The 20406-nt window shown below is 40.2% G+C and overlaps 2 protein-coding genes across 2 annotated transcripts in view; both read left to right on the top strand.

Annotated features, from left to right (window-relative positions):
- LOC121848041 overlaps positions 1-630 on the top strand; it is a 35514-nt gene extending 34884 nt beyond the window's left edge. The window contains exon 16 of the mRNA XM_042331706.1: positions 568-630. Within this exon, the coding sequence (XP_042187640.1) occupies positions 568-630 (63 nt within the window). The remainder of the gene's footprint in view (positions 1-567) is intronic.
- LOC103186372 (ankyrin repeat domain-containing protein 31) lies at positions 221-20385 on the top strand. The gene is made up of 9 exons (XM_007905346.2): positions 221-710; positions 3897-4056; positions 5848-5936; positions 6506-6602; positions 7943-8039; positions 9642-10842; positions 13563-13703; positions 19122-19275; positions 19655-20385. The coding sequence occupies exons 1-9, from the start codon at positions 660-662 to the stop codon at positions 19804-19806; spliced, it is 2142 nt and encodes a 713-aa protein (XP_007903537.2). The 5' UTR covers positions 221-659; the 3' UTR covers positions 19807-20385.
- The last annotated feature ends 21 nt before the right edge of the window (positions 20386-20406 follow it).

Here is a 20406-nt window from a genome sequence, read left to right as displayed (position 1 = left end):
GAATTGAAGTAAACATGAAAGATTACGCAGGTGTGTGGCTTTCAAATGTAATCTGACTTTAACTTTGCTACGTGGTGCGGCTATTCTACGTAGTATTCGAAAGGAAACTTTTACTCAGATATTGGTGTCCGTCGTGCAGCTTAAATATAGGAACAGGTTAGGGATTGCTAATTACATTTGAGTATCATTTCTGTCTTGCATCACAAATGCACTTGCTAAACATTATATAGAGATATTCGCTTCAATAGGTATAAATTTTGTAATCAACAAATAAATCCAAATGTTGTGGCTACATGTGCTCAGAGCATGCTGTTTAATGTGGAAGCAAACATAATATTTTCTTTTACATTACACTTATTTTATAGCTAGGTTGTGATCATTTTCTGTGTAGAAGGAAGACACCATAAGGTTTTACTTCTCTGTTCAATCGTGTACCTTCTTATTGGGTGCAACAGCCAACGATTGTTAGTGGCAGAAAGAGAAAGTCAAAGCATAAGAATGTAAACGACTAACGTTAACATGAGCAGCGTTTCATCTGTAAGATCATGCTTTGTGATTTTGCCTAAGGCTGGACAGCCCTTCACGAAGCTTGTGACAGAGGCTTTATTGAAGGCATACAAGAATTACTAAAAGCAGGTGCTGATGTCAACAGTATAGGAATGGATGGTGTATCACCATTGCATGATGCTGTGAGAAGTTCCCATTATGAGGTACTGTATCTTTATTTAACTTTGACTGCCGCTTTTCACAAATATATGACTATGGACTTGAGCCAAACAGACCCCGATACACATGGATGCAGATTTGGTTCATGAGTAATAATAATCCTTGCATTTGATATTGGGCCTTTCATGTTGACAGGACTTCTCAAAGGATTTCCCAGGATTTTAACTGAAAGCTGTAGATACTGGATATATTATAGGCGAACGTGGCAGCCAACTTAGGCCCAGTAATATGCCACAAAGAAGCCTTGAAGTGAATGTCCAATCTGGTGTATGGTTGGTCAGGACACTAGGAGAAACTGCTTTCGCTTTACGATAACAGCAGAAAGTAACCATCACTGGCATATAAATCAAATTTTCCAGATGCTCTAATGCATTCTAAAGGAGTTAAATTATCTTTCATGTGTAAACAGAATATAAATGTATGCATCAGGTGGGAATTCCAGGTACTCTTAATGATGTAATTGACAATCGATGAAAGGGATTTATTAATTTTGTAAATAAATTAACAATGGTTCCTATTCAATGCTTTTTTATTACATAATTGTTTTTATAATTCAGGACTCCATCATTTCCTCTTTGTACATGCGTTTAGAAATGGTTTTCACATGGTGCATAGAATTTACATTATAGACCTCAGTGTCTAAAACTAATAAATAATGCAGTAAATGCATTTACTACATTAAATAGAGAATGTACACTTTTGGTTTGGTCAGCCAGATGCCTAACACATGCAGAAACCCATCACCATGCTTAAGAGTATCCAAAGCAAACTGCCAGTTCCATGCATCCCACCTACACATGGAAATGTCTGAGGTGTTTATTAGAATGAAATGCGCACTCTCTCCCTGAGTGCACGCATCCTGCTTACCTAATTCCTACTGGAGTCTAACCAGCTAAAACCACATAGGTTTGCCGTTGTACGCGCACTGTCCAGCAAGCTTTCGTGCTGCTTGACCAACTAGGACTACCCTACCCATTAGGGCTCTGTCTTCAAGGGTTAACCAGGCTGAGGACTGGACTACTGAGACCGCCATAGAGGGTTGGCTCGATTCTGAAATTCCATTGTCAAACATGTTACCTTGGCGCCCGTTCAGCTCCAAGGAGACTGGTTACCTCCTCCACCTCAAGGAAGGTAAACACTAGAGAATGCACACCAGTCATAATTTACAAAAGAAAACTATCATTTATCCACAGCCCACTGCGAGGAGATGCTGGACTTCCTCAAAACCAACATTGAAGGGATCCTTTCAGCCACCTCTGCCCTTCCAGCTAATACTCCCTCCCCATCTCCCCCTCACACTCCGACCCCTACCCATCCCTCCCTCCACCCCCTTGAACCTGTATCTCCTTGCTCTCTCACCAACATTATAACCCACATGAAACTGACCACCTGACCCCCATCCCTACCCTTCTTACCTCCCAGCTCAACCTTCTTGCTCCCCTAGTCACAGACATCATAAACCTCTCCCTGTCCACTGGCATCATTCCCACCCCCTTTAAAAACAGCCGTCAGCACTCTTATCCTTAAAACAGCTTTGGTCAAAGTAACAAATGACATTTGTTCATCTGAGACCTCAGCCTCCTCATTTTCCTCAACCTCTTTGCTGCCTTTGATACTGTAAACCACTCTATCCTCCTCCACCGCCTCTCCTCCCACCTCAACCTTAATGGTTCTGTCCTTGAATGGTTCAGATCCTACCTCTCACACCGTCTCCACTTCATATCCACAAACAGCTTCTCTTCTAGTCCCCACACAATCTTGTGCGGCATTCCTCAGGCTCTGTTGTCCCCTTGTTTTCAATATCTATATGCTCTCTCTTGGTGACATCATCGGCAGTCTTGGGATCAACTTCCTTATGTGTGCAGATGACACCCAACTGTATCTCTCTGCCCCCACCCTCGACTCCAGGACCACTACTGTCCTGATAGAATATCTGTCAGACATCAAGTCCTGGATGAGAGCTAACGTTCTACAGTTGAACGTCAACAAAACTGAGGCTTTTCTGATTGGCTCCCGTCAGCGCCTCCACCCCTCAGACACTGACAGCATCACCATCCACGGTTGCACACTCCACCTCACCGAGCCAGTCCGGAACCTTGGCATCTTGTTTGACGCTCAACTGTACATTCTCCCCCACATCCGAGCCATGACCCACTCTGCCTTTCCCCTTACCTCCACAACATCGCCTGGCTCCACCACTGCCTCACCCCTCAGGCCATCGAAACCCACATACACTCTTTCATCACATCTAGGCTTGACTATGCCAACTCCCTGCTTGTTGGTCTTCCCAATTCTTCCCTCCACAAGCTGTAGATCATCCAGAAGTTTGCAGCTTGTGTTATCTCCCGCACCAGGCTCCATGACCCCATCACCCCCATCCTCGCCCAGGTCCACTTGCTCCCCATCCCCCAGCGGATAGAGTTCAAAATCTTCATCCTCGCCTTCAAGGCCCTCCACGGCCTTCCTCCTTCCTACCTCTGTGACCTGCTGACGCCATATCAACTTGTCCACTCCCTCCACTCAGCAGGCTGTGGCCTGCTCCTCGTCCCTCGCCCGACCTACCCCACCAAGGCCGATCGGGCCTTCAGCCTTTCTGCCCCCACCATTTGCAACTCCATCCTACATTCTTTTCACGTCGCTTCCTCCCTTGCCTCCTTCAAGGCACGTCTCAAAACCCTCCTCTTCGACTGTGCCTTCAGCCACCCTCCCTGATCCTGACCCCCAGCTTGGGTCCAAATTCCTGACTGTGTTGTGACGTCTTACCAATCCCTGATCCTGAACCCCAGCTTGGGTCCAAATTCCTGACTGTCTTGTGACGTCTTACCAATGTGAAAGGAGCTATAAAATGTAATTTTGTATTGTTTTTGTATTGTACTACAGTTGGTGAGCCGTACAGGCCAATACTCTTATTTGTCCTCTGCACACCACCAGTAAAGGCTGCAGAAATCGGCTGTCGCATAGGGCGTAACATTACACCATACAGGAATGGTGAACTGACAGCTGCCCAGAGCAAAAGAGAGGTGCAGGACCATAATGTTCTGGTGCCAGCAGATGGAATCTAGCTACATAAATTTGCATGAAATTTTTTACTCACAACACCATTTCCAACATTTTACACTGTGGCAAAATGACCCCACGTTAGCTGCAAAACTCTGCTGATCTTTCTTTAGGCTGTGAAACTCTTGCTAGAGCATGGAGCTAATCCCAACCAGAAAAAAAGCGATGGACTGACTGCTTTTGATGAAGCGGAAAATCATCAGATCAGAGCACTACTCAAAACCTTCCGTAGCAGTGAAGCGACTGTGTGTAAACAATCACAGCTAGGTAAAGGTAAGTCCCTCTAGATCTTCTTCCCATATCCTTCATTTCCCCTCTCTCATCTAGTTGATTCTCGAATCTGTGCCAGCATTGTCCAATAGACACTAATTAGATGAAAGACCAATTGATATTTTTTGTTTGGGAATTTGGTTATATATTGGTCATAATAGCAAAAGTACTACTTTCTTCTTCAGAATAGTGCCTTGGGATCTTTAACACTTACGTGAACTACCAAACAAAACCTCAATTGAATGCTCTTCCAAAGGATAGCACCTTTAACAATGCAATGCTTCTTCACACCCCACTGGAATATCTATCTGGCTCAAATCCTGGTGAAGTTTAAATACACTACCTTAGGACCCAAGAGAGAAAGTGCTACCAACTGAGGTTAAACTGTTTCTCAGGCACATTCGTGGAGTGCTGTCTACTGGTCTTCTATATGCAGACTAATTTTTAAAGATTGAATGAGCCCATGATGAATGCCTTACCACAAATGGCTGTTGAACATTGAAAGGGGAAAAGCAACAGCAGGAGGCCATTCAAACCCACTGAGCCTGTTCTATCAGTTTATTAGATCTTGCAGATCTTTTAATTCTGATACGCTACTCTTTCGCCATGCCCCTTAATACCTTTACCACATGAGAAGTCTATTTTTTAAATATCTCAATTGATTCCGCCTCTACTGCTTTCTGAGGCCGAATATTCCACATCTTCACAACCGATAATGTGAAGAAATGCTTCCTGATCTCCATTTCAATTGTCTTAATTCTGATTCTGATAAAGTTGATGCCTTTTTGTAATAGAATTTCAAGCCTTATGTATTACATAAAATGCAAACTTTTTTTATAAATCAATGCAATCCTCTGACCACACCTAACAGACTGAGTACTATAATCAATGTTCTGTCACAGTTTCGCTTATTAACTTCAAAGCAATAATTATCAGCAAGAAACAAGACATTCAGATCTATACTTATATTCTGCACAAACACATGCCTGGTCTATAACAAACTATTAGCTTAAAAAAGATGAATAGCAGAATTAAGATTCTACTCTCTGTATAAAATAAAATTCTCCTAATGTTTCTCTGCTCTTTTGGTAATTATATTAAATCTTTGCCTGTATAGCAATCAATTCATTGACTGGAGAAAATATAGTTTTTCATTAAAATGTAATCTACTAAAGCCTCAACTAAAGCAGCATTCAAATTAACAAGTCAGGCCAAATTCCTAAACAAACAAAATGTTATCTGAGATATTTCCTTTTTTTTCAACTTCTGGCAATTGGGTGGGTTGGCGAGGGTGGCACAAAGGGCGGGAAAGGTCACAACACAGGAGTCTGCAGGAACTGAGCATCAATAACAACAAATTACATTTATATAGCATCTTTCACGTCAGAAGGACATCCCAAGGCATCATGAAATCTGTCTCATTTTATAAACTCTACAGCTCCACCTCAAGTTCAGAAGTCACACATCGTAAATGTTACCTGCATTGCTGTATTTCCCCTCCCCCCAACCCACCACCAAATGGATCTGTTGTAGCTGAACAACAGATCTGTTCCATACTGAATAGGAATTTCCATTTGCACGGAACTCTCAGCAGTTTAGCTTGGAGATCACTGTGATAACGGACATGTATTAACACTCAGCCAACAAAACAAATTAAACACTGATATTTGAATTTCACAAGATCACAAGATTATTCAGAAAATGAATCTTATATTATTAATAATTGTAAAATTTACTTTCTAAATAACCTGCTTTTCAGGATCCCAGTAAAGACTTGTAATGTGCATTTTACAGGACCTTTGAGGGATAACTCTGCCTTTTGTATAGGTGATCAAGCTCCACCAACCCTTCAAAATGATAACGGCTCAGAAAGTTCACATCACGTAAGTGAAAGGGACTAATAACACCAGCCAGTCTGTTTCTGTGTGTCAGTTTGACACAGTGATAGTACTCTCACCTCTAAGTCAGAAGGTTGTGGGTTCAAACCCCACAGCGGCACATGGAATCACATCGTGGAAGCTGACATTCCAATGCAGTAGTTGGGGGGTTGTTGCATTGTCGATGTGCCGTCCTTCGGATGAGACATTAAACCGAGGTCCCATTTGCCTGTTCAGGTGGATGTTAAAGATCCCATGGCACTATTGGAAAAGAGAAGAGATTTTCCCAGTGGCCTGTCCAACAAATTCCCCCAAATGAAATTGGTCACTCACTCCATGGATGTTTGAGGGGCATTGCTTTGTGCAAACTGGCTGCTGCGTTTCGTCCCAAAATACAGACAATCCACTTTACAATATGTCCTGTGAAGCAATTTGAGACAGCTCAACAATATTATTATTATTATTAACTTTGTTTTGTATATCATTTTAGTCACAGAAAGGGCACTTAAAATCAGAAAATATGAATGTTGGTCATCTATAAAGCAAAATATAAATTACATATTTTGTCATTTCAGTATTTGTTGCAACACAAGTCCATTATGACAATACTGGATGAAGTTGAAAAGAAACAGGAAGGAATAATGAAAGAACTGAAAGAAACGGAATCAATTGGTCAGTAAATAATGTGGGACTGGCGGGCAGGTAGTTACAGGAACTTGTGTGCATTTGATAATATTAAAACATTTCTGTCTCGTCAGTTTTCTCTGCCCTTGAATTCAGTCACCATCACGATTTAGGGCATTGCTAATTTTTCTAGGGATGGAACCTGGTATTTCTACACAGATTATAATGGGCTTTGGAACTAAAGGCTGTTTTGTTAGCTTGTGTTTTCAGAGTTGGATTGGTTTCCTTTAGTCTGAAGTGATTGAAAGGTTCTAAATTACAGTAACTAGTGAACCCCAGATATCTCGCAGCTGACCCTCGAGAACTCCAATCAAATATTGACTTCATGAAAGTCAATAGCAACAACTTGCAATTATATTCATGCAGGGTAGTGTCTCGGAGCACTTAGTCAGACTTGAGAATAGCATCAGAACAGTTCCAGAAGGTTAGCTATGGCAACTCATTAATTATGAATCCTTTTGCGAGTCGTAGACTGAAATGGCCTCTGTGTTTGCACATCGATAGGGACAACATTCTGTGATCCAGAGAGTGAGAAAGAGCTGTTTGTATTGAAGTGTGAGGGAAAACTGCCAAGGCACAAAACTGACTGACTCACACTACTCTCAAAAATTACAGTGTATTGTCTATTTGCATTGCTACTGGTGCAGGCAAAGACATTCCTCAAATGCCATTGGTAGCACATGTCCTCTTATCAGAAGGGCCAAAAGTCAATTAATCTTGCTGCCATTTCTCTGCATGAGGGGGTGCAAATATATTCTGCACTATAAATTAGTTGTTCTGTAGGGCGGTGTTAACTTTGCTTTGTATATGGTTTTTGTCACAGAAAGTGCACTTAAAAATCAGAAAATATAATTTTTTTCCAGCCATAAAATAGACCTGGCAACGATGAAACATCATAAAAGTCTAGGGAGCTGCTGTTTATATCCTCAAAGTGAGCTGGTATGATAACATACAAGTAAATGAAGTCATGACTGAGTTATGGTCTGCATCTTAGGTGGACTGTATCATTTTCTTCTTTGTCACCAACTACCAGATACAGCAAAGTATGATATAGCCTCAAGTTACTTATGTAGCAGCAATATACACAGAATTAGACTTAAAGATCATTGCTATAGTCTTGTACCATGTACAACTCACAAATCAGCACAATTTTTATTTTGATATTACAAATAAAATAAAGTGCTAGTATTACAGTCAATTTTGCATTCCTAGCACAGTGCCATGGGAATTGGAATCTGTTAATAATAAATGTCAGTAAAGTGAAAATGCACAGTGCTGCAGATTTTATCAGAAAGGGTTTTGATAATCCATATTGTTTGTTTGAACAGCTGGAGTTAAACTGAAGTTGGCACAAATGCAGCATGTATTAAATGAAGTGCTTGCCAAGCACAAAGCTGAAAAGGAAAGTCTTGTTAAAAGATTCAGGTAAGATACAATGGTAGAACCTCGGAGAGCAATGCACCAGAGTGAACAATTGCTGAGAGAGTAAAATCCCAGACACAGCAGAACCCTGTTATAACTCACTTTGTTGTAACACGTGTGTACTTACCCAAAAATTCCAAGATGCACACAGTGGCTCCATCGACATTTCAAAATACTATCTAGTGCACAATAACACAAAATGACTTGGAACTTTAGCTTCCCGCATGCGGGCCTGAAGCACTGATGGAGCAAGCCAGATAACTTTCTGTACGCATGCTCAGTGAAAGTGGAAGCATGCTTCAGTGATCACACACTGTTGTAGCCCTGGTTTGTATTTTATGGCCCTAACTATAATAATATAATAAAAATCTCTATTTGATATGTCATCGGGACGTCTCAAATTGCTTCGCAGAATGTACTGTAAAGTGTAGTGACTGTATTTTGTAGGTTGTCTGCCACATTATAATAAGGTGTTACTGTTACTCTTCAATACTACCGTTAAATTGCAATGTGTTGGCTTTCGTGTACAAAAAAAGGATTCCTCTTATATAATGCTTAGAAGGAAAATTTGAAATAAACATTCAGAATGAATTGCTTTATTAATAATTTATTGCAGTATTGGGGTCAATTTAGCAATAAAATAAATGAATAAGTAAGCCTTGCCTTTGATACAGCACCTTATATCAAAACTTTCCTAAGCGGTTCACAGGATTTACTGTAAAGTGTATTAACAGGTATTTGTAGACAAATGGAACTTTACTGAACCTGTGCACAAACTTGGCATCAAGATCGATCCCAGCTATCCTTCCTGCCCCACATCCAATCCCTAATCAGGACTGCTTTCCTCCATCTCTGTTGCTTCGCCCACCTCCAACCATACTTCACGCCCAATGCAGCTGAAATCCTTATTCATGCATTCGTCACCTCCAACCGCAATTTTTCAAATTCCCTCCTTGCCGGTCTCCTTGGCTTCACCACCCATTAAATCCAACTGATTTAAAATTCTGCTGCCCATATTCTCACCTATACCAAACTCAGCATTTCTTCACCCCAGTATTGCCAGGCTCCACTGGCTCCCTATTGCAGATTAGATCGACTTTAAGATCCTTACACTTCCTTACAAATCGATTCACGCCCTAATACCTCCTTTTCTGACCTGCTTACAATCCATTCCACTACTCATCCGCCCTCTACATATCCCTCCATTCTAATTAGCAGTGGCCGTACTTTTTCCAAAAACTCTGCCTCAATCCTCACTTTGTCCATCTTGAAATCATACCTGAGGATCTTTACGATGCCTATGGTCACCTCTCCTTTCTCCTCAACTCAGCGGCAAGCTCCATCAATGTTAAGCTCTTCGAGATGCTACCCCACATAAAGGATGCTATATAAATGCGAGTTTTTTTACAGTATATCTCTTGAAGCACTTTGAGATGTCCTTCTGACATGAAAGGCGCTATAGCAAATGTCAGGATTATTATTATTAATATTATAAGAGATTGAATTGAACTCAGGTCTCTCACTTGCAAAGCGAGTGCTCTAACCATTGAGCTACAGGACTCCACAATAAATAACCAGCATCAGGTTTACACCATTTTTTTACAGGGTCACTCCGGGTTCATTCAGACAGGATATATTACAGAGGCAATTAACTACACTGGCTTGCAGACAGAAGAGATTTCTAAGTATGTTACACAAAAAAAAAGCACTGGATCGGAAATTGAAAGAATGCAACTTAAAACTGCAGAATACTCAGCACAACGCTTCAATAAACCAAGCAGTTGCAAGTTTGATTCACATAACTAAGAGCATTACTACAGGTAACCCCAATTCAAGTAAAATACAGCATCCAAATCAGAATGAAGCGTCAACTGCCAATCCTGATAGTGGACAATCAGGGGAAATATGCATCACCTCTCCAAATCAGGAACCAGGAGCCAGACAAAAAATACGTTGTTTGAACCAGACAGAAGCAGATACAACTGACAATCCGGTTGCCAATACAATCGTCACTTCCCGAGAAGGAACCGTTGGATGCAGTAATAAAATAAATGTTCCATTTTGCATACTTGACTGCACCCATAGCCAGAGCAATATGCAAACAACAAATACATCTCAGTCAGCCTCAGGCAAAGGTAAAGAGAGTGCTCCTTTACAACCGATTGCTTCACAATTGTCTCATGCACAAATGGAAACCTCAAGCATAAGCCAAAGTGATTGTAGTGATTTAACATCATGCAGTAGCTCTGGACAGAATGTCCTGTTGAAAAGCATGCAATGTACAAATACAAAAGATAATTTCAAGCCCAACTCCACGAATGCAAGTGCGCAGTCAAGAACTGAAGAATTCAGTGCTAACAGCAGTAAAGCCATTGAAATATTTTCAGTACCATTCAACAATATTCCATTAAAAACATCATTGCCGGTATGTCGAATTGCCCGACCTCAAATGTCACAACCTAAGCCCGGCCTTGTACACAGTAACAAACCAAACACACCATCAGAGTATCAACAACAGACATCCCAGTTTAACAGTACAAAACCAAGCAGTGCTCCCCGATGCATTGGAATGTTTCAAGCAAACAGCAACAGCCAGTGCTCAATGCAGATAAACAACAACCAACTTACTAGCAGCCAGACAAATGTTAGCCTGGCAAGAACTGCCTCTAATTGTCGTAGAAAACCAGCCTCAGAATGTTTACCTCACAACAATGGCGATAGACAGAGAAAAATTATACACTTAATAGATCTAATCAAGTGCGGAGTAATACAGCCAGGAGAAAATGCCCTGGAACTCAAACTACAGGTAGATCATTAATTGGGGCAATTCTGTTGTAGAGAATGTTTTTGATGCAATGTAAATCTCATAAATAATAATATGATCCTTATATTTGGTATAGTGCCTTATCATGTTCTTCAGACGTCTCAAAGCACTTCACAGGATTTTTATCATGTACGTTACCACAGTAGCAACACTAGGACTTTCTCATCCATAAAATGTACTCGGAATTTTTAAAGAGTTTTTTTATTCTCTTTAATAGAAAAAAACAGTCACCAATTGTAATCGCTATTTTGGGTCTCATACTGTTAAGAGAGATGCTGAGGTCATCAGTAAGTGGCTCTGTTTGTATGACAGTGGATCAGCATTCGGGATGCCAGCGCCTCTAACTACAACAAAATTAGAAATGTTGAGTTAACATTGGGATATATGAAAAAGGGGTTATCAAAGCATAGAAATTCTGATAATTATCACATTCTTGTGTATATATTTTTGCAGCAGCGAGGCTCAAAATGCACATCTCCAAAACACCAGCAATTTATGTCATCTGGAAATTCTCCTAAAGAGGTGGAAAAATATTATTAACTATTATACTAAATACTATTAAACATTTCACAAGCTCTCCAGGGAAAGTACTTTATGCTGAAAGTGCTACCTCCATATACAGGCTTGTATATTAAGAGTGAGAAATTTATCAGGTTGCTAAATGTAACAATATTGTCAGTGTGAGCTAAGATATCAGTACACTTAACAATGTGGTGAATTTCCCACTCTTAAAATGTATAGTGTGTATTTTTTAACAGGATCAGGTTGTCAGTACTTTCGAGACATCAAAACTATCCGCAGGATATTGTTTTTAATATGTTTTTATCATAATTCTTACCCATCTTGCTTGACAACTTGTGGAACATTAATAAAAGAACATCAAATTTCAACATTGTGCAATTTTACAATGTTTAATTTTATGTTTCATGTTTTTAATTTTTTAGGTTTTTTAATTTTTTAATTTTAATTTTTATGTTTCATTGAAACGTGGAAAAAGTTGATCATTCTAAAATATGTGGTGACGAGTTCTGGCAGAGAAGAGCTGAGTGTAACATGACTGAGTGCAGGAGGAGCACTGCTCAGCTCGGAGCAGTTAAGTAAATTGCTTTGAGAGAGCAGAGTGGAATACTTCCCGCAGATGAAATGCATTAAGATCTAAAAAATGTATAAGCTACAGTAATTTGTGTTTGTGGCTGAATAAGCAATATCTAAACGCAGACAAAAACATGCACCCAATTTTCCTATTCCTATTTTAAGTGAAAACCACTGAAGCAATACATTGTAACCCATTTGATGATCACCGTAACTGTTTTACTGCTACATATTTGCTGATTTGTGGATTTCAACGACAACTTGCATAGCACCCTTCACATGGGGCAGAGTCTTGGAGTGCTTTTAGAAGCAGGGCATTCACTAGTTCAAATTTCTGAGAACTAAGTTTTCCTGTTCTGACTTCAGTCCACACAATATAGCCTTATTTATACATTTAGTGCACTTTATGTTTTGATGGGGGTCGTTGGGGGTTATCTCGGAAATAACAGAATAAAGCTTTCCAATTTTGGACACCAAGGATCAGCTTCAAGTACTACAAGATCAGATATAGCATGCACAGATCCAGAGGATACCTATATTAAAAAAATTAAGCTTTCATTGTATTTCTAACATGCTTAACTCCCCGCCTCCACCCACCCTATTGAGTTTTATTAAAATACACTTAGCAATGTGGAGAATTTCTCACCTTTAAAGTGTCTTGTATATATTTTTTAACTGGGTTTTCATGCATTTTTATAGTTTATATTCAGTCAGGAGGTCAATACTTTAGAGGCATCAAAACTATCTGCAGGCTTCTACAGACTTCATCAATCTATGCCAGTGACATTTTTAACATTATCATATTTCCTACCTCTCTTGCCTTGTTTCACCCACAAAATACACAGTCAATTCACTTTACAGTATATTCTGTGATGCACTTTGAGACATTTTGAAGACGTAATAAGGAGCTATGTCAAATGCAAGGATTATTATTTATTATAACATCTGATAAAATAACATCAAACATCAACATTGTGAAATAAAACATTTGACAATGTTTTGTCTCTACAATCTGTCTCAGTCCACACACCAGAAGTCAAAAGTTACAGCTCTAATTTTACAATGAAAATTGAATGAATCACATATCCTTATTTTGTCAATGTGGGTGTTATTCCCCCTCCTTGTTCATGTGGGCTATTGGTTATTCTCCTCTGTTTGCTAAGTTTTGGTTCTTGTCAAAAGAGGGTATTGCTCGTGTCAACCTGTGCCTAATGCTTTTCAGAACCAGGGAAGCAGGCTGTGTCCCTTCAGGGAGAAAATGCACGTTCCATTCCAAACACAATGACATTTCATGTGTAGGTGGCATACATATGTGGAATTCTTAGTCTGGTTTGGATTCGCTCAAGCATGGTGATGGGTTTATGATTGTGTCAGACCTTCAAGACACCCACATTAACCAAAGAAAACCTGCTAAGTTTTTTTTAATTTTTCCTGGTAGATGATGAACAAGTAATGCAGTTTTACTGTGTTTTTCATGATCCAGGTGAATAATTGGTGGAGGGACATATTCTAAACTATTTGCTGTTTTACATAACGTCCCTTTTGATTTAAGATTAAATAATTTTAGGGTGGATGGTTTGTAATAACCCATGTTGGTTTCTTATCCTTAGGGATCTTGTCATAAAGCTGAGCTCCTGAGCAGTGGTTTGATTAGAAGTAGTAATGGAATTAGCCATCGTAGTCCAGTGCGTTGGATGAAAGCACTTCTGGGTGACGACATTCCAGTCAACTGGAGGGTTGCATGGAACAAGGTACAGCTACTGATTTTAAAGCTCGGGGTGGAAGGCTGTTGTAATCATTTGCTGAAACACTTTGAAGGGACACTACCTTAGATGCATATTCCCACAAACATTCTCCTTGGAAAATTCCTGATTTAACAATGTACTTCCCAAGTTTTGCTTGTATCTGCATTCTGTTCACCATTCTTTATGTTAGTGGTAATCCCATGTCCTCTACACGCCAATAAATCCTTCATTAAGAAAAATCACAGCACACAGGAAGCAACATCAGAAAGGCTTCCTGTGCGTAGCGAGCAATGCGAAGGGACATCAGCAGTAACCTGATGGCTTGGAACTTAACACTGTTTGCCATGAGAAGCTGTCTAGTTAGCACCGAAAGCCAATCGTAGACTTTATAAGTGAATCTGTGCTCATCTACAATCTAACAGGGTCAGCCTGTAATTGGTAAAAGAAAAAAAAGGCCCGCTTTTATGTAACTGCTTCGGCTAGATATCTACAAATGAAAGCAATTGTCTTTTATATCATTCTTCTGAAGCATTTACTGAATTGCTTGAATGACCATAGGAATTTTTTGTTTCGAAGAGCAAACTTCCGGTTCCTTAGATCCATTTCTCTTCACGCATTTACTGACAGACATTTGCCAGGATTATATTCAACCACTAGAATTTTTGTATGAAAAATCAAACAATCACTGAGGAACTGTTAATAACAAAAGCAAATTCAAGTTATTGATGCTCATTTTTCTACCTTTAAAAGTCATTGAGAAGGTGCTCTTGGAAAATGTTTAGAAAATGGGCCACAGGAGAAGAATGCAGATTTGATGCAGACTTTAACGAGGAAGAAATTCGCAGCGTCTAAGAAATTAAGTCATAACAGTTGATGATGAGGCTGCACGAAAATGCATAGTTAACTTTAAGCCTAGCCAGCATTAAAACAACTACTACGATCATAAAAAGGTGTTCTGGTTAACATCATTCAGTTGTAAGATCAACTTCTTAACCCTGTGTAATGTATGAGCTACTATAGGTTTACACATATACAAAGACATCTAGCAACAACCAGTATTTTTTTGAACTGAGATATTCAGAGACCGAAATGCTATTGTCTAAGAAGTGCAGAAAAACAGATTCCAAATTAAAACTAACAATTTAACAATTTTCTAAATTTTTGTACAATTTTGAGACAGTGATCTTACAACTAAAGCCAAGAGTTTTCATTTGTCCCTAGTCTCCCCATGCCAAAATATGCAATAGGCACATCTTCAGCGATTAGGATCCTGTCTTTGACAGTAAACCAGCTATTAGCAGGTGCATAAGAGCAATCTTGAGACAATGCTTGTGTTTTTTCCCCCTATCCTTTCAGAAAAGGCTGGGCCTTGTAAAGTACAGTAAGGTAATTGAAATGAAGACACATAAGCTACATCCCTCTACACTGTTGTAATCACAGTTCAGCAGATGCAAACCAACAGACTTGCTTCAAAAAGACGAAACACGATAGGTTGATGGAGTTATCTTGACTGCAGACAGGGCCTGTCATGGTCTGAGAATAATAATAATGCTAGCATTTGATATAGTGCCTTATCAAGTTTTCGAGACGTCTCTAAACACTTCACAGAATACACTGTAAAGTGAATTGACTGTATATTTTGTGGACGAAACACGGCAGCCAATTGCACACAGCAGTGTCTCACAAACAGTCGTGGATTGAAGTGACCAATTGTTTTATTTTAGAATATTAGAAATTTGAGAGATTCCACACTTTATTTATGCTCTGTCAAGTGTCAAGCATTTAAAACCTGAATGGCATAGAGGAAAGTGTAAGAGATTCATCTGATCAGCATAAAATGTGAAAAAAAGCATTAACATTGCTCAGCTTCTGGAACCTGTGAGGGAAATTTGATGGGAAGGTGACCGTAGGCATAGTCGAAGAGGAAGGTCTTCAGGCACGCCTTGAAGACGGGGAAGGAAGGGGCAAAATGGAGGGATAGAGGAAGAGTGTTCCAGAGTTTCAGGGAGTAGTGGCTGAAAGCGCAGCCACCGATGATGGAACGGAAGGCATGAGGGACATGAAGAAAGCCAGAACCAGTCGAGCGGAGGCAGTAGGTTGAGAGTAAGCAGATCGAAGACGTAGGGAGATGCCAGAGCATGAAGGTATTTCAAAACAAGTGTGAGGATCTTGAAATCGATCCGTTTGACGATAGGGAAGCAGTGGAGCCTGGCTAGAACTGGTGTGATTGGGGTATGAAGTTTAGTACGGGTGAGTGTGCAGGTGCTAGAGTTTTGGATGAGCTGGATCTTGTGCATGGTAGAGCTGGGGAGACCGGCAAAGAAGGCATTGGAAAAGTCGAGTTGGGAGGTGACAAACGCATGGATGAGTGTTTTGGTCAGAGGCAGACAATATGCCAGAGGTAGTCTTGGTGAGGGACCAGATGTGGGGAAGGAAGGACAGCTGTGGGTCGAACCTGATGCTTAGGTATCGGTGAGTATGAGGGATAGCCCAGTGAGATTTGTCATCTGCATATATGCAGAATCCTGGGATGATATCACCAAGAGGGAGCATATAGATAAGGAAGAGGAGAGGCTCAAGGATGGAGCCCTGGGGTACACCATAGGTGACCAGGTAGGGTTAGAAGAAGAAACAGTTTGAAGAGACAAAGTGAAGGCGGTTTGTTAGGTAGGACTCAAACCAGGCAAGTGCAGTCCCATGGAGGTGGATGATGGAGGAGTGGCAGTGGAGGAGGATAGCATGATCGACTGTATCGAACATGGCGGAGAGGAGGACAAGGAGGCAGAGGGAGCCCTGGTCACAGAGAGAGAGGACGTCGTTTGTAACCTTGACAAGCGCCGTCTTAGGAGGTGATTGTTATTGCCGGGAGAGTGGGTAGATTTTGGAGACAGACCTGGATTTCAGGGGAGCAAGGAAGTTGAGGGTTGCAGAGAAGCAATCGTTTAGCAGCTTGATTGCTGCATCAGTATGATGTAAGGACTCGTTTGTGAAGGATTCGGGTGGAAGCTTTTTCCAAGGTCGGAAAAAGATGGTGGAGGGTTTTGAAGAGGAGAGGGGTATGCAAGAGGAGAGGGAGATGAGGAAACGGTCTAAAATGGTCTTGTTTATGGTGGACAGATCGGATATGTTAAGGCCGTGAGTGATAACGAGATTGAGAGGCTTTGGTTATGGTTCGGGGAGTTTATGTGGAGGGTGAGGACAGTGAAATCAAAGGAGATGGGACAAGAGGAGTTTAGGTGAAGATTGAAATCACCTATTATGATCAGGTGTTCAGTGCAGAGGTAGATGGATGAGAGGAGGGAGGAGATGTCAGGGATGAAGGAACCAGGTGGTTTTGGAGGATGATAAATAAGGAGGATTTTGAAGGAGAGGGAAGGACAGTACCGGGTTAAATTTTCAAAAGAGGGAAGGAGCTGGAGGAATAGAGTGAGAGAAGTTTGGGAGATGAGGGCCACCCTGCCGCCACCTAGAATAACTGTAGCTGTAATTAACACCCAAGGAATTAAAAATTTCCTATTTATGTTTATGATCAGAGCTTAGTGGTGGTTCAGCGAACTAGGTCATATAGTGCACCCTCTCGCGCCTCGCCAATCCTCAGCTCAAATGCCAATTGCGAGGTGATGCTGGACTTCCTCGAATCCAAAGTCGAAGGAATCCCCTCAGCTGCCTCTGCCATTCCATCTGCTACCCCATCCCCATCTATCCCTCCCACCCCAACCCTATCGATCCCTTCCTCCATACCTTCGAACCTGTCTCCCCCTCCTCTCTCATCCCCACCCGTGTGAAACTGATCACCTGCTCCCTCGACCCCATCCCTACCCCACTCCTTATCTCCCAGCTCCACCTCCTTGCCCCTCACAGACTCACAGACATCATAAACCTCTCTCCGTCCACTGGCACTGTTCCCACCCCACTAAAAACCACCGTCATCACTCAAGATCCTGGTCCTCACCTTCAAAGCCCTCTATGGTCTTGCTCCCCCCCTACCTCCGCGACCTTCTAACCACCTACTCCCTCCACTCAGCAGGCTCCGGCCTGCTTCATGCCCTCTGCCTCATTCGCCCCACTATTGGCAGGTGGGATTTTTGCCACTCTGCCCCCACCCTCTGGAACTCCATCCCGCAGTTCTTCTGCCTCGCCCCCTCCCTTGCCGCCTTCAAGACCCTCCTCTTCGACCGTGCTTTCGATCTCCCTGAAATCACGTTGTTTGTTTGCTCTATAAATGTAATTTTGTTGTTGTTGTTGTTAGCTGGATATTGATTTTCAGCTACATTATTTCTTTAACATGTTAATCATGATACCTCATGTTAAATATTAATGTTAGAGTATGTAGATCAAACTAAATTGCATTTGTAACATATACCAGACATTTTTAATGTTTTTATAGTCAGACTAACAGTTGAGTAGAAGTGATCATTGCTTGGTTTTAAACAGTTTTTATACTTCGGATTTGCATCTACTAGCAGTGGTGTTGAATCTATTCAAATTCATTCCACAAAGATTGGATCCTTACAATTGCCAAAGTCCTGCTTAGATTCAAAACCGAGTCTTGGAAGCGAAACATAATTCTCCAGTGTATTGCACTACCCAGTTCTCCATTTATGTTCTTATTTAATGATTCATTCCTGTTATTCAAATTGAATGGCTTGAAGGGATGCTCAAGGTCGTAGGGCAAAATGTTTGGCAAGTTTCCTCACTCCACACGCCTCTGTTTTCCTAGGAGTAAGTAGGAACCCGGTTGTTAGTCGATTGTCGTATTGCTTTCCTGGGGTAATAATCCCTCCAAAAAAATTATAATAATGTGGTCACTCAATTCATGACTGTTTGTGGAACACTGCTGTGCACAATTGGCTGCCACGTTTCACCCACAAAATATACAGTCAATTCACTTTACAGTATATTCTGTGAAGCGCTTTGAGACATCTGGAAGACATGAAAAGCACAATATCAAATGCAAGGATTATTACAGGTGGGTTAGAATTAGATTTAGATTCATTTAGCAGTAAAATATTCATATTACTGATACAAAATCATCTTAAATGTTATCAATCTTTCATGTGAATTACATTTGGAAATAGAGTTATGTGTGGTAACTACCATAATATCTTGAAATGATTGAATGCAAATATTATTACTCTTGCCGCTATGTTAAACCTTTCCAGAAGTTTACTTGTGCTTCATCTGAATGTCATTTAATCTTTTCCCTTCATGCAGTAGAACATTTCGCCCACAAAATACACAGTCACTACACTTTATAGTACATTCTGTGAAGCGCTTTGAGAAGTCTCAACGATGTGATAAGGTGCTACATCAAATGCAAGAATTATTATTATTATAAGTGTGCCAACAACACTCAAGTGATCAAATCGAATCAGGAACGTCTCTGCCATAGTTCAGCATTTCATAACCGTATTATTTTCACAGGTTACATACAGAGGAAAGGAACTTTTAAAATACGTTCCCATGACTAATTCGTCGACTGTAGTTCCACAGTCACGACCTTTATTACAGTCAGCCAAATTAACTACCTTAACAGATAAGACATCTTCTGTCCCAACACAATGCAGCATTGTCACAGGTATGTTGAAATAAATGTTCCACTCATGAGCAAATAAGTATTAAACTGTGCTCCATTTCTTCCCTTAATTTCTTTTTTAAACTTGTTTCTTTCCTCCTTCAATCCTTTGACTAAAGACCATAATAATAGAGTATATAACTTGTTCTGTTTAATATCTGTTTCCACAGATTTGTTCTGAATTTAACCCCCTTCAATCACATGCCGTGTCCTCTGGTTTTACTGATCAAATCCAAACGTTTTCCTTTATTATTTATTATTATTTATTATTTATTAAATGTTTTACCCTATTGTGTACTTCAGTGCTCCCTTTATCCACTTGGCTGTCAGCATATTAATCTGTTACTGGTAACAAAAACTGATTCATTTTGTGTTTTGACAGAAGCTCCCAAACAGTCTACGAACATGAAATCTCCTAGCAGTTTTATGCAGATTCGGGAGATTCTACTGATAACCAATAATGAATTATTTCCAAGTTACATCATAGACCAACACTGGAAACATTACATAGAGTGTGACAATTGGGATTTCTAAAAAATTCTCCAAACATTTAACGCAAATGTTTTATGAACAGAAGAAATCTGATCAAACTGGAATCCACTGTATCTTCATTTTTTTCCTTTAAAAAATGCCAAACTATTGGCTCGAGAACAAAAATGTCATTATCCTAAATTTACATTCCTTTCTTGCATTTCACAGTAATTGCATCTTTTTAAGAACATTTTCGCTATTATCTCTCACTGAAGTCAATATTTAATTTATATGGCACTCACTTGAAGAAGCTTTTCCCCTCTTTTAGAACTGAACATGGATAATGCACTGGTTACATAGTATAATTTTTCATGTTAAGCAGTGACTTTTGTCATTGTAACAGAACAAAGCAGACTTCTGTTGAAAAAATCCACTTACCCCAAAATATTTATTCAAACAAATGAAAATTAAATGACTTGTTCTAGCCGTTACGGTTTATCGTATACCAGTGAATCATTAGTAAAGGGTGAAATGTGTTTACTGTTTTGTTTGTTTTTCAGTCTTGTTTAATATCATTCAGTTAATATGAATTTGGCGTTTAACTTGTTTAACTTGTCAAACTTGTTACATAAGGTTTTTTTTCTGGAAAGTATCTAGATGTTT

The sequence above is a fragment of the Callorhinchus milii genome, unplaced genomic scaffold, assembly GCF_018977255.1.
Source record: "Callorhinchus milii isolate IMCB2004 unplaced genomic scaffold, IMCB_Cmil_1.0 Scaffold1, whole genome shotgun sequence".
In the NCBI taxonomy this organism is placed as follows: Eukaryota; Metazoa; Chordata; class Chondrichthyes; order Chimaeriformes; family Callorhinchidae; genus Callorhinchus; species Callorhinchus milii.
Note: the sequence above shows the minus strand (reverse complement) of the source record. Positions and strands in the feature narration are given on the sequence as shown.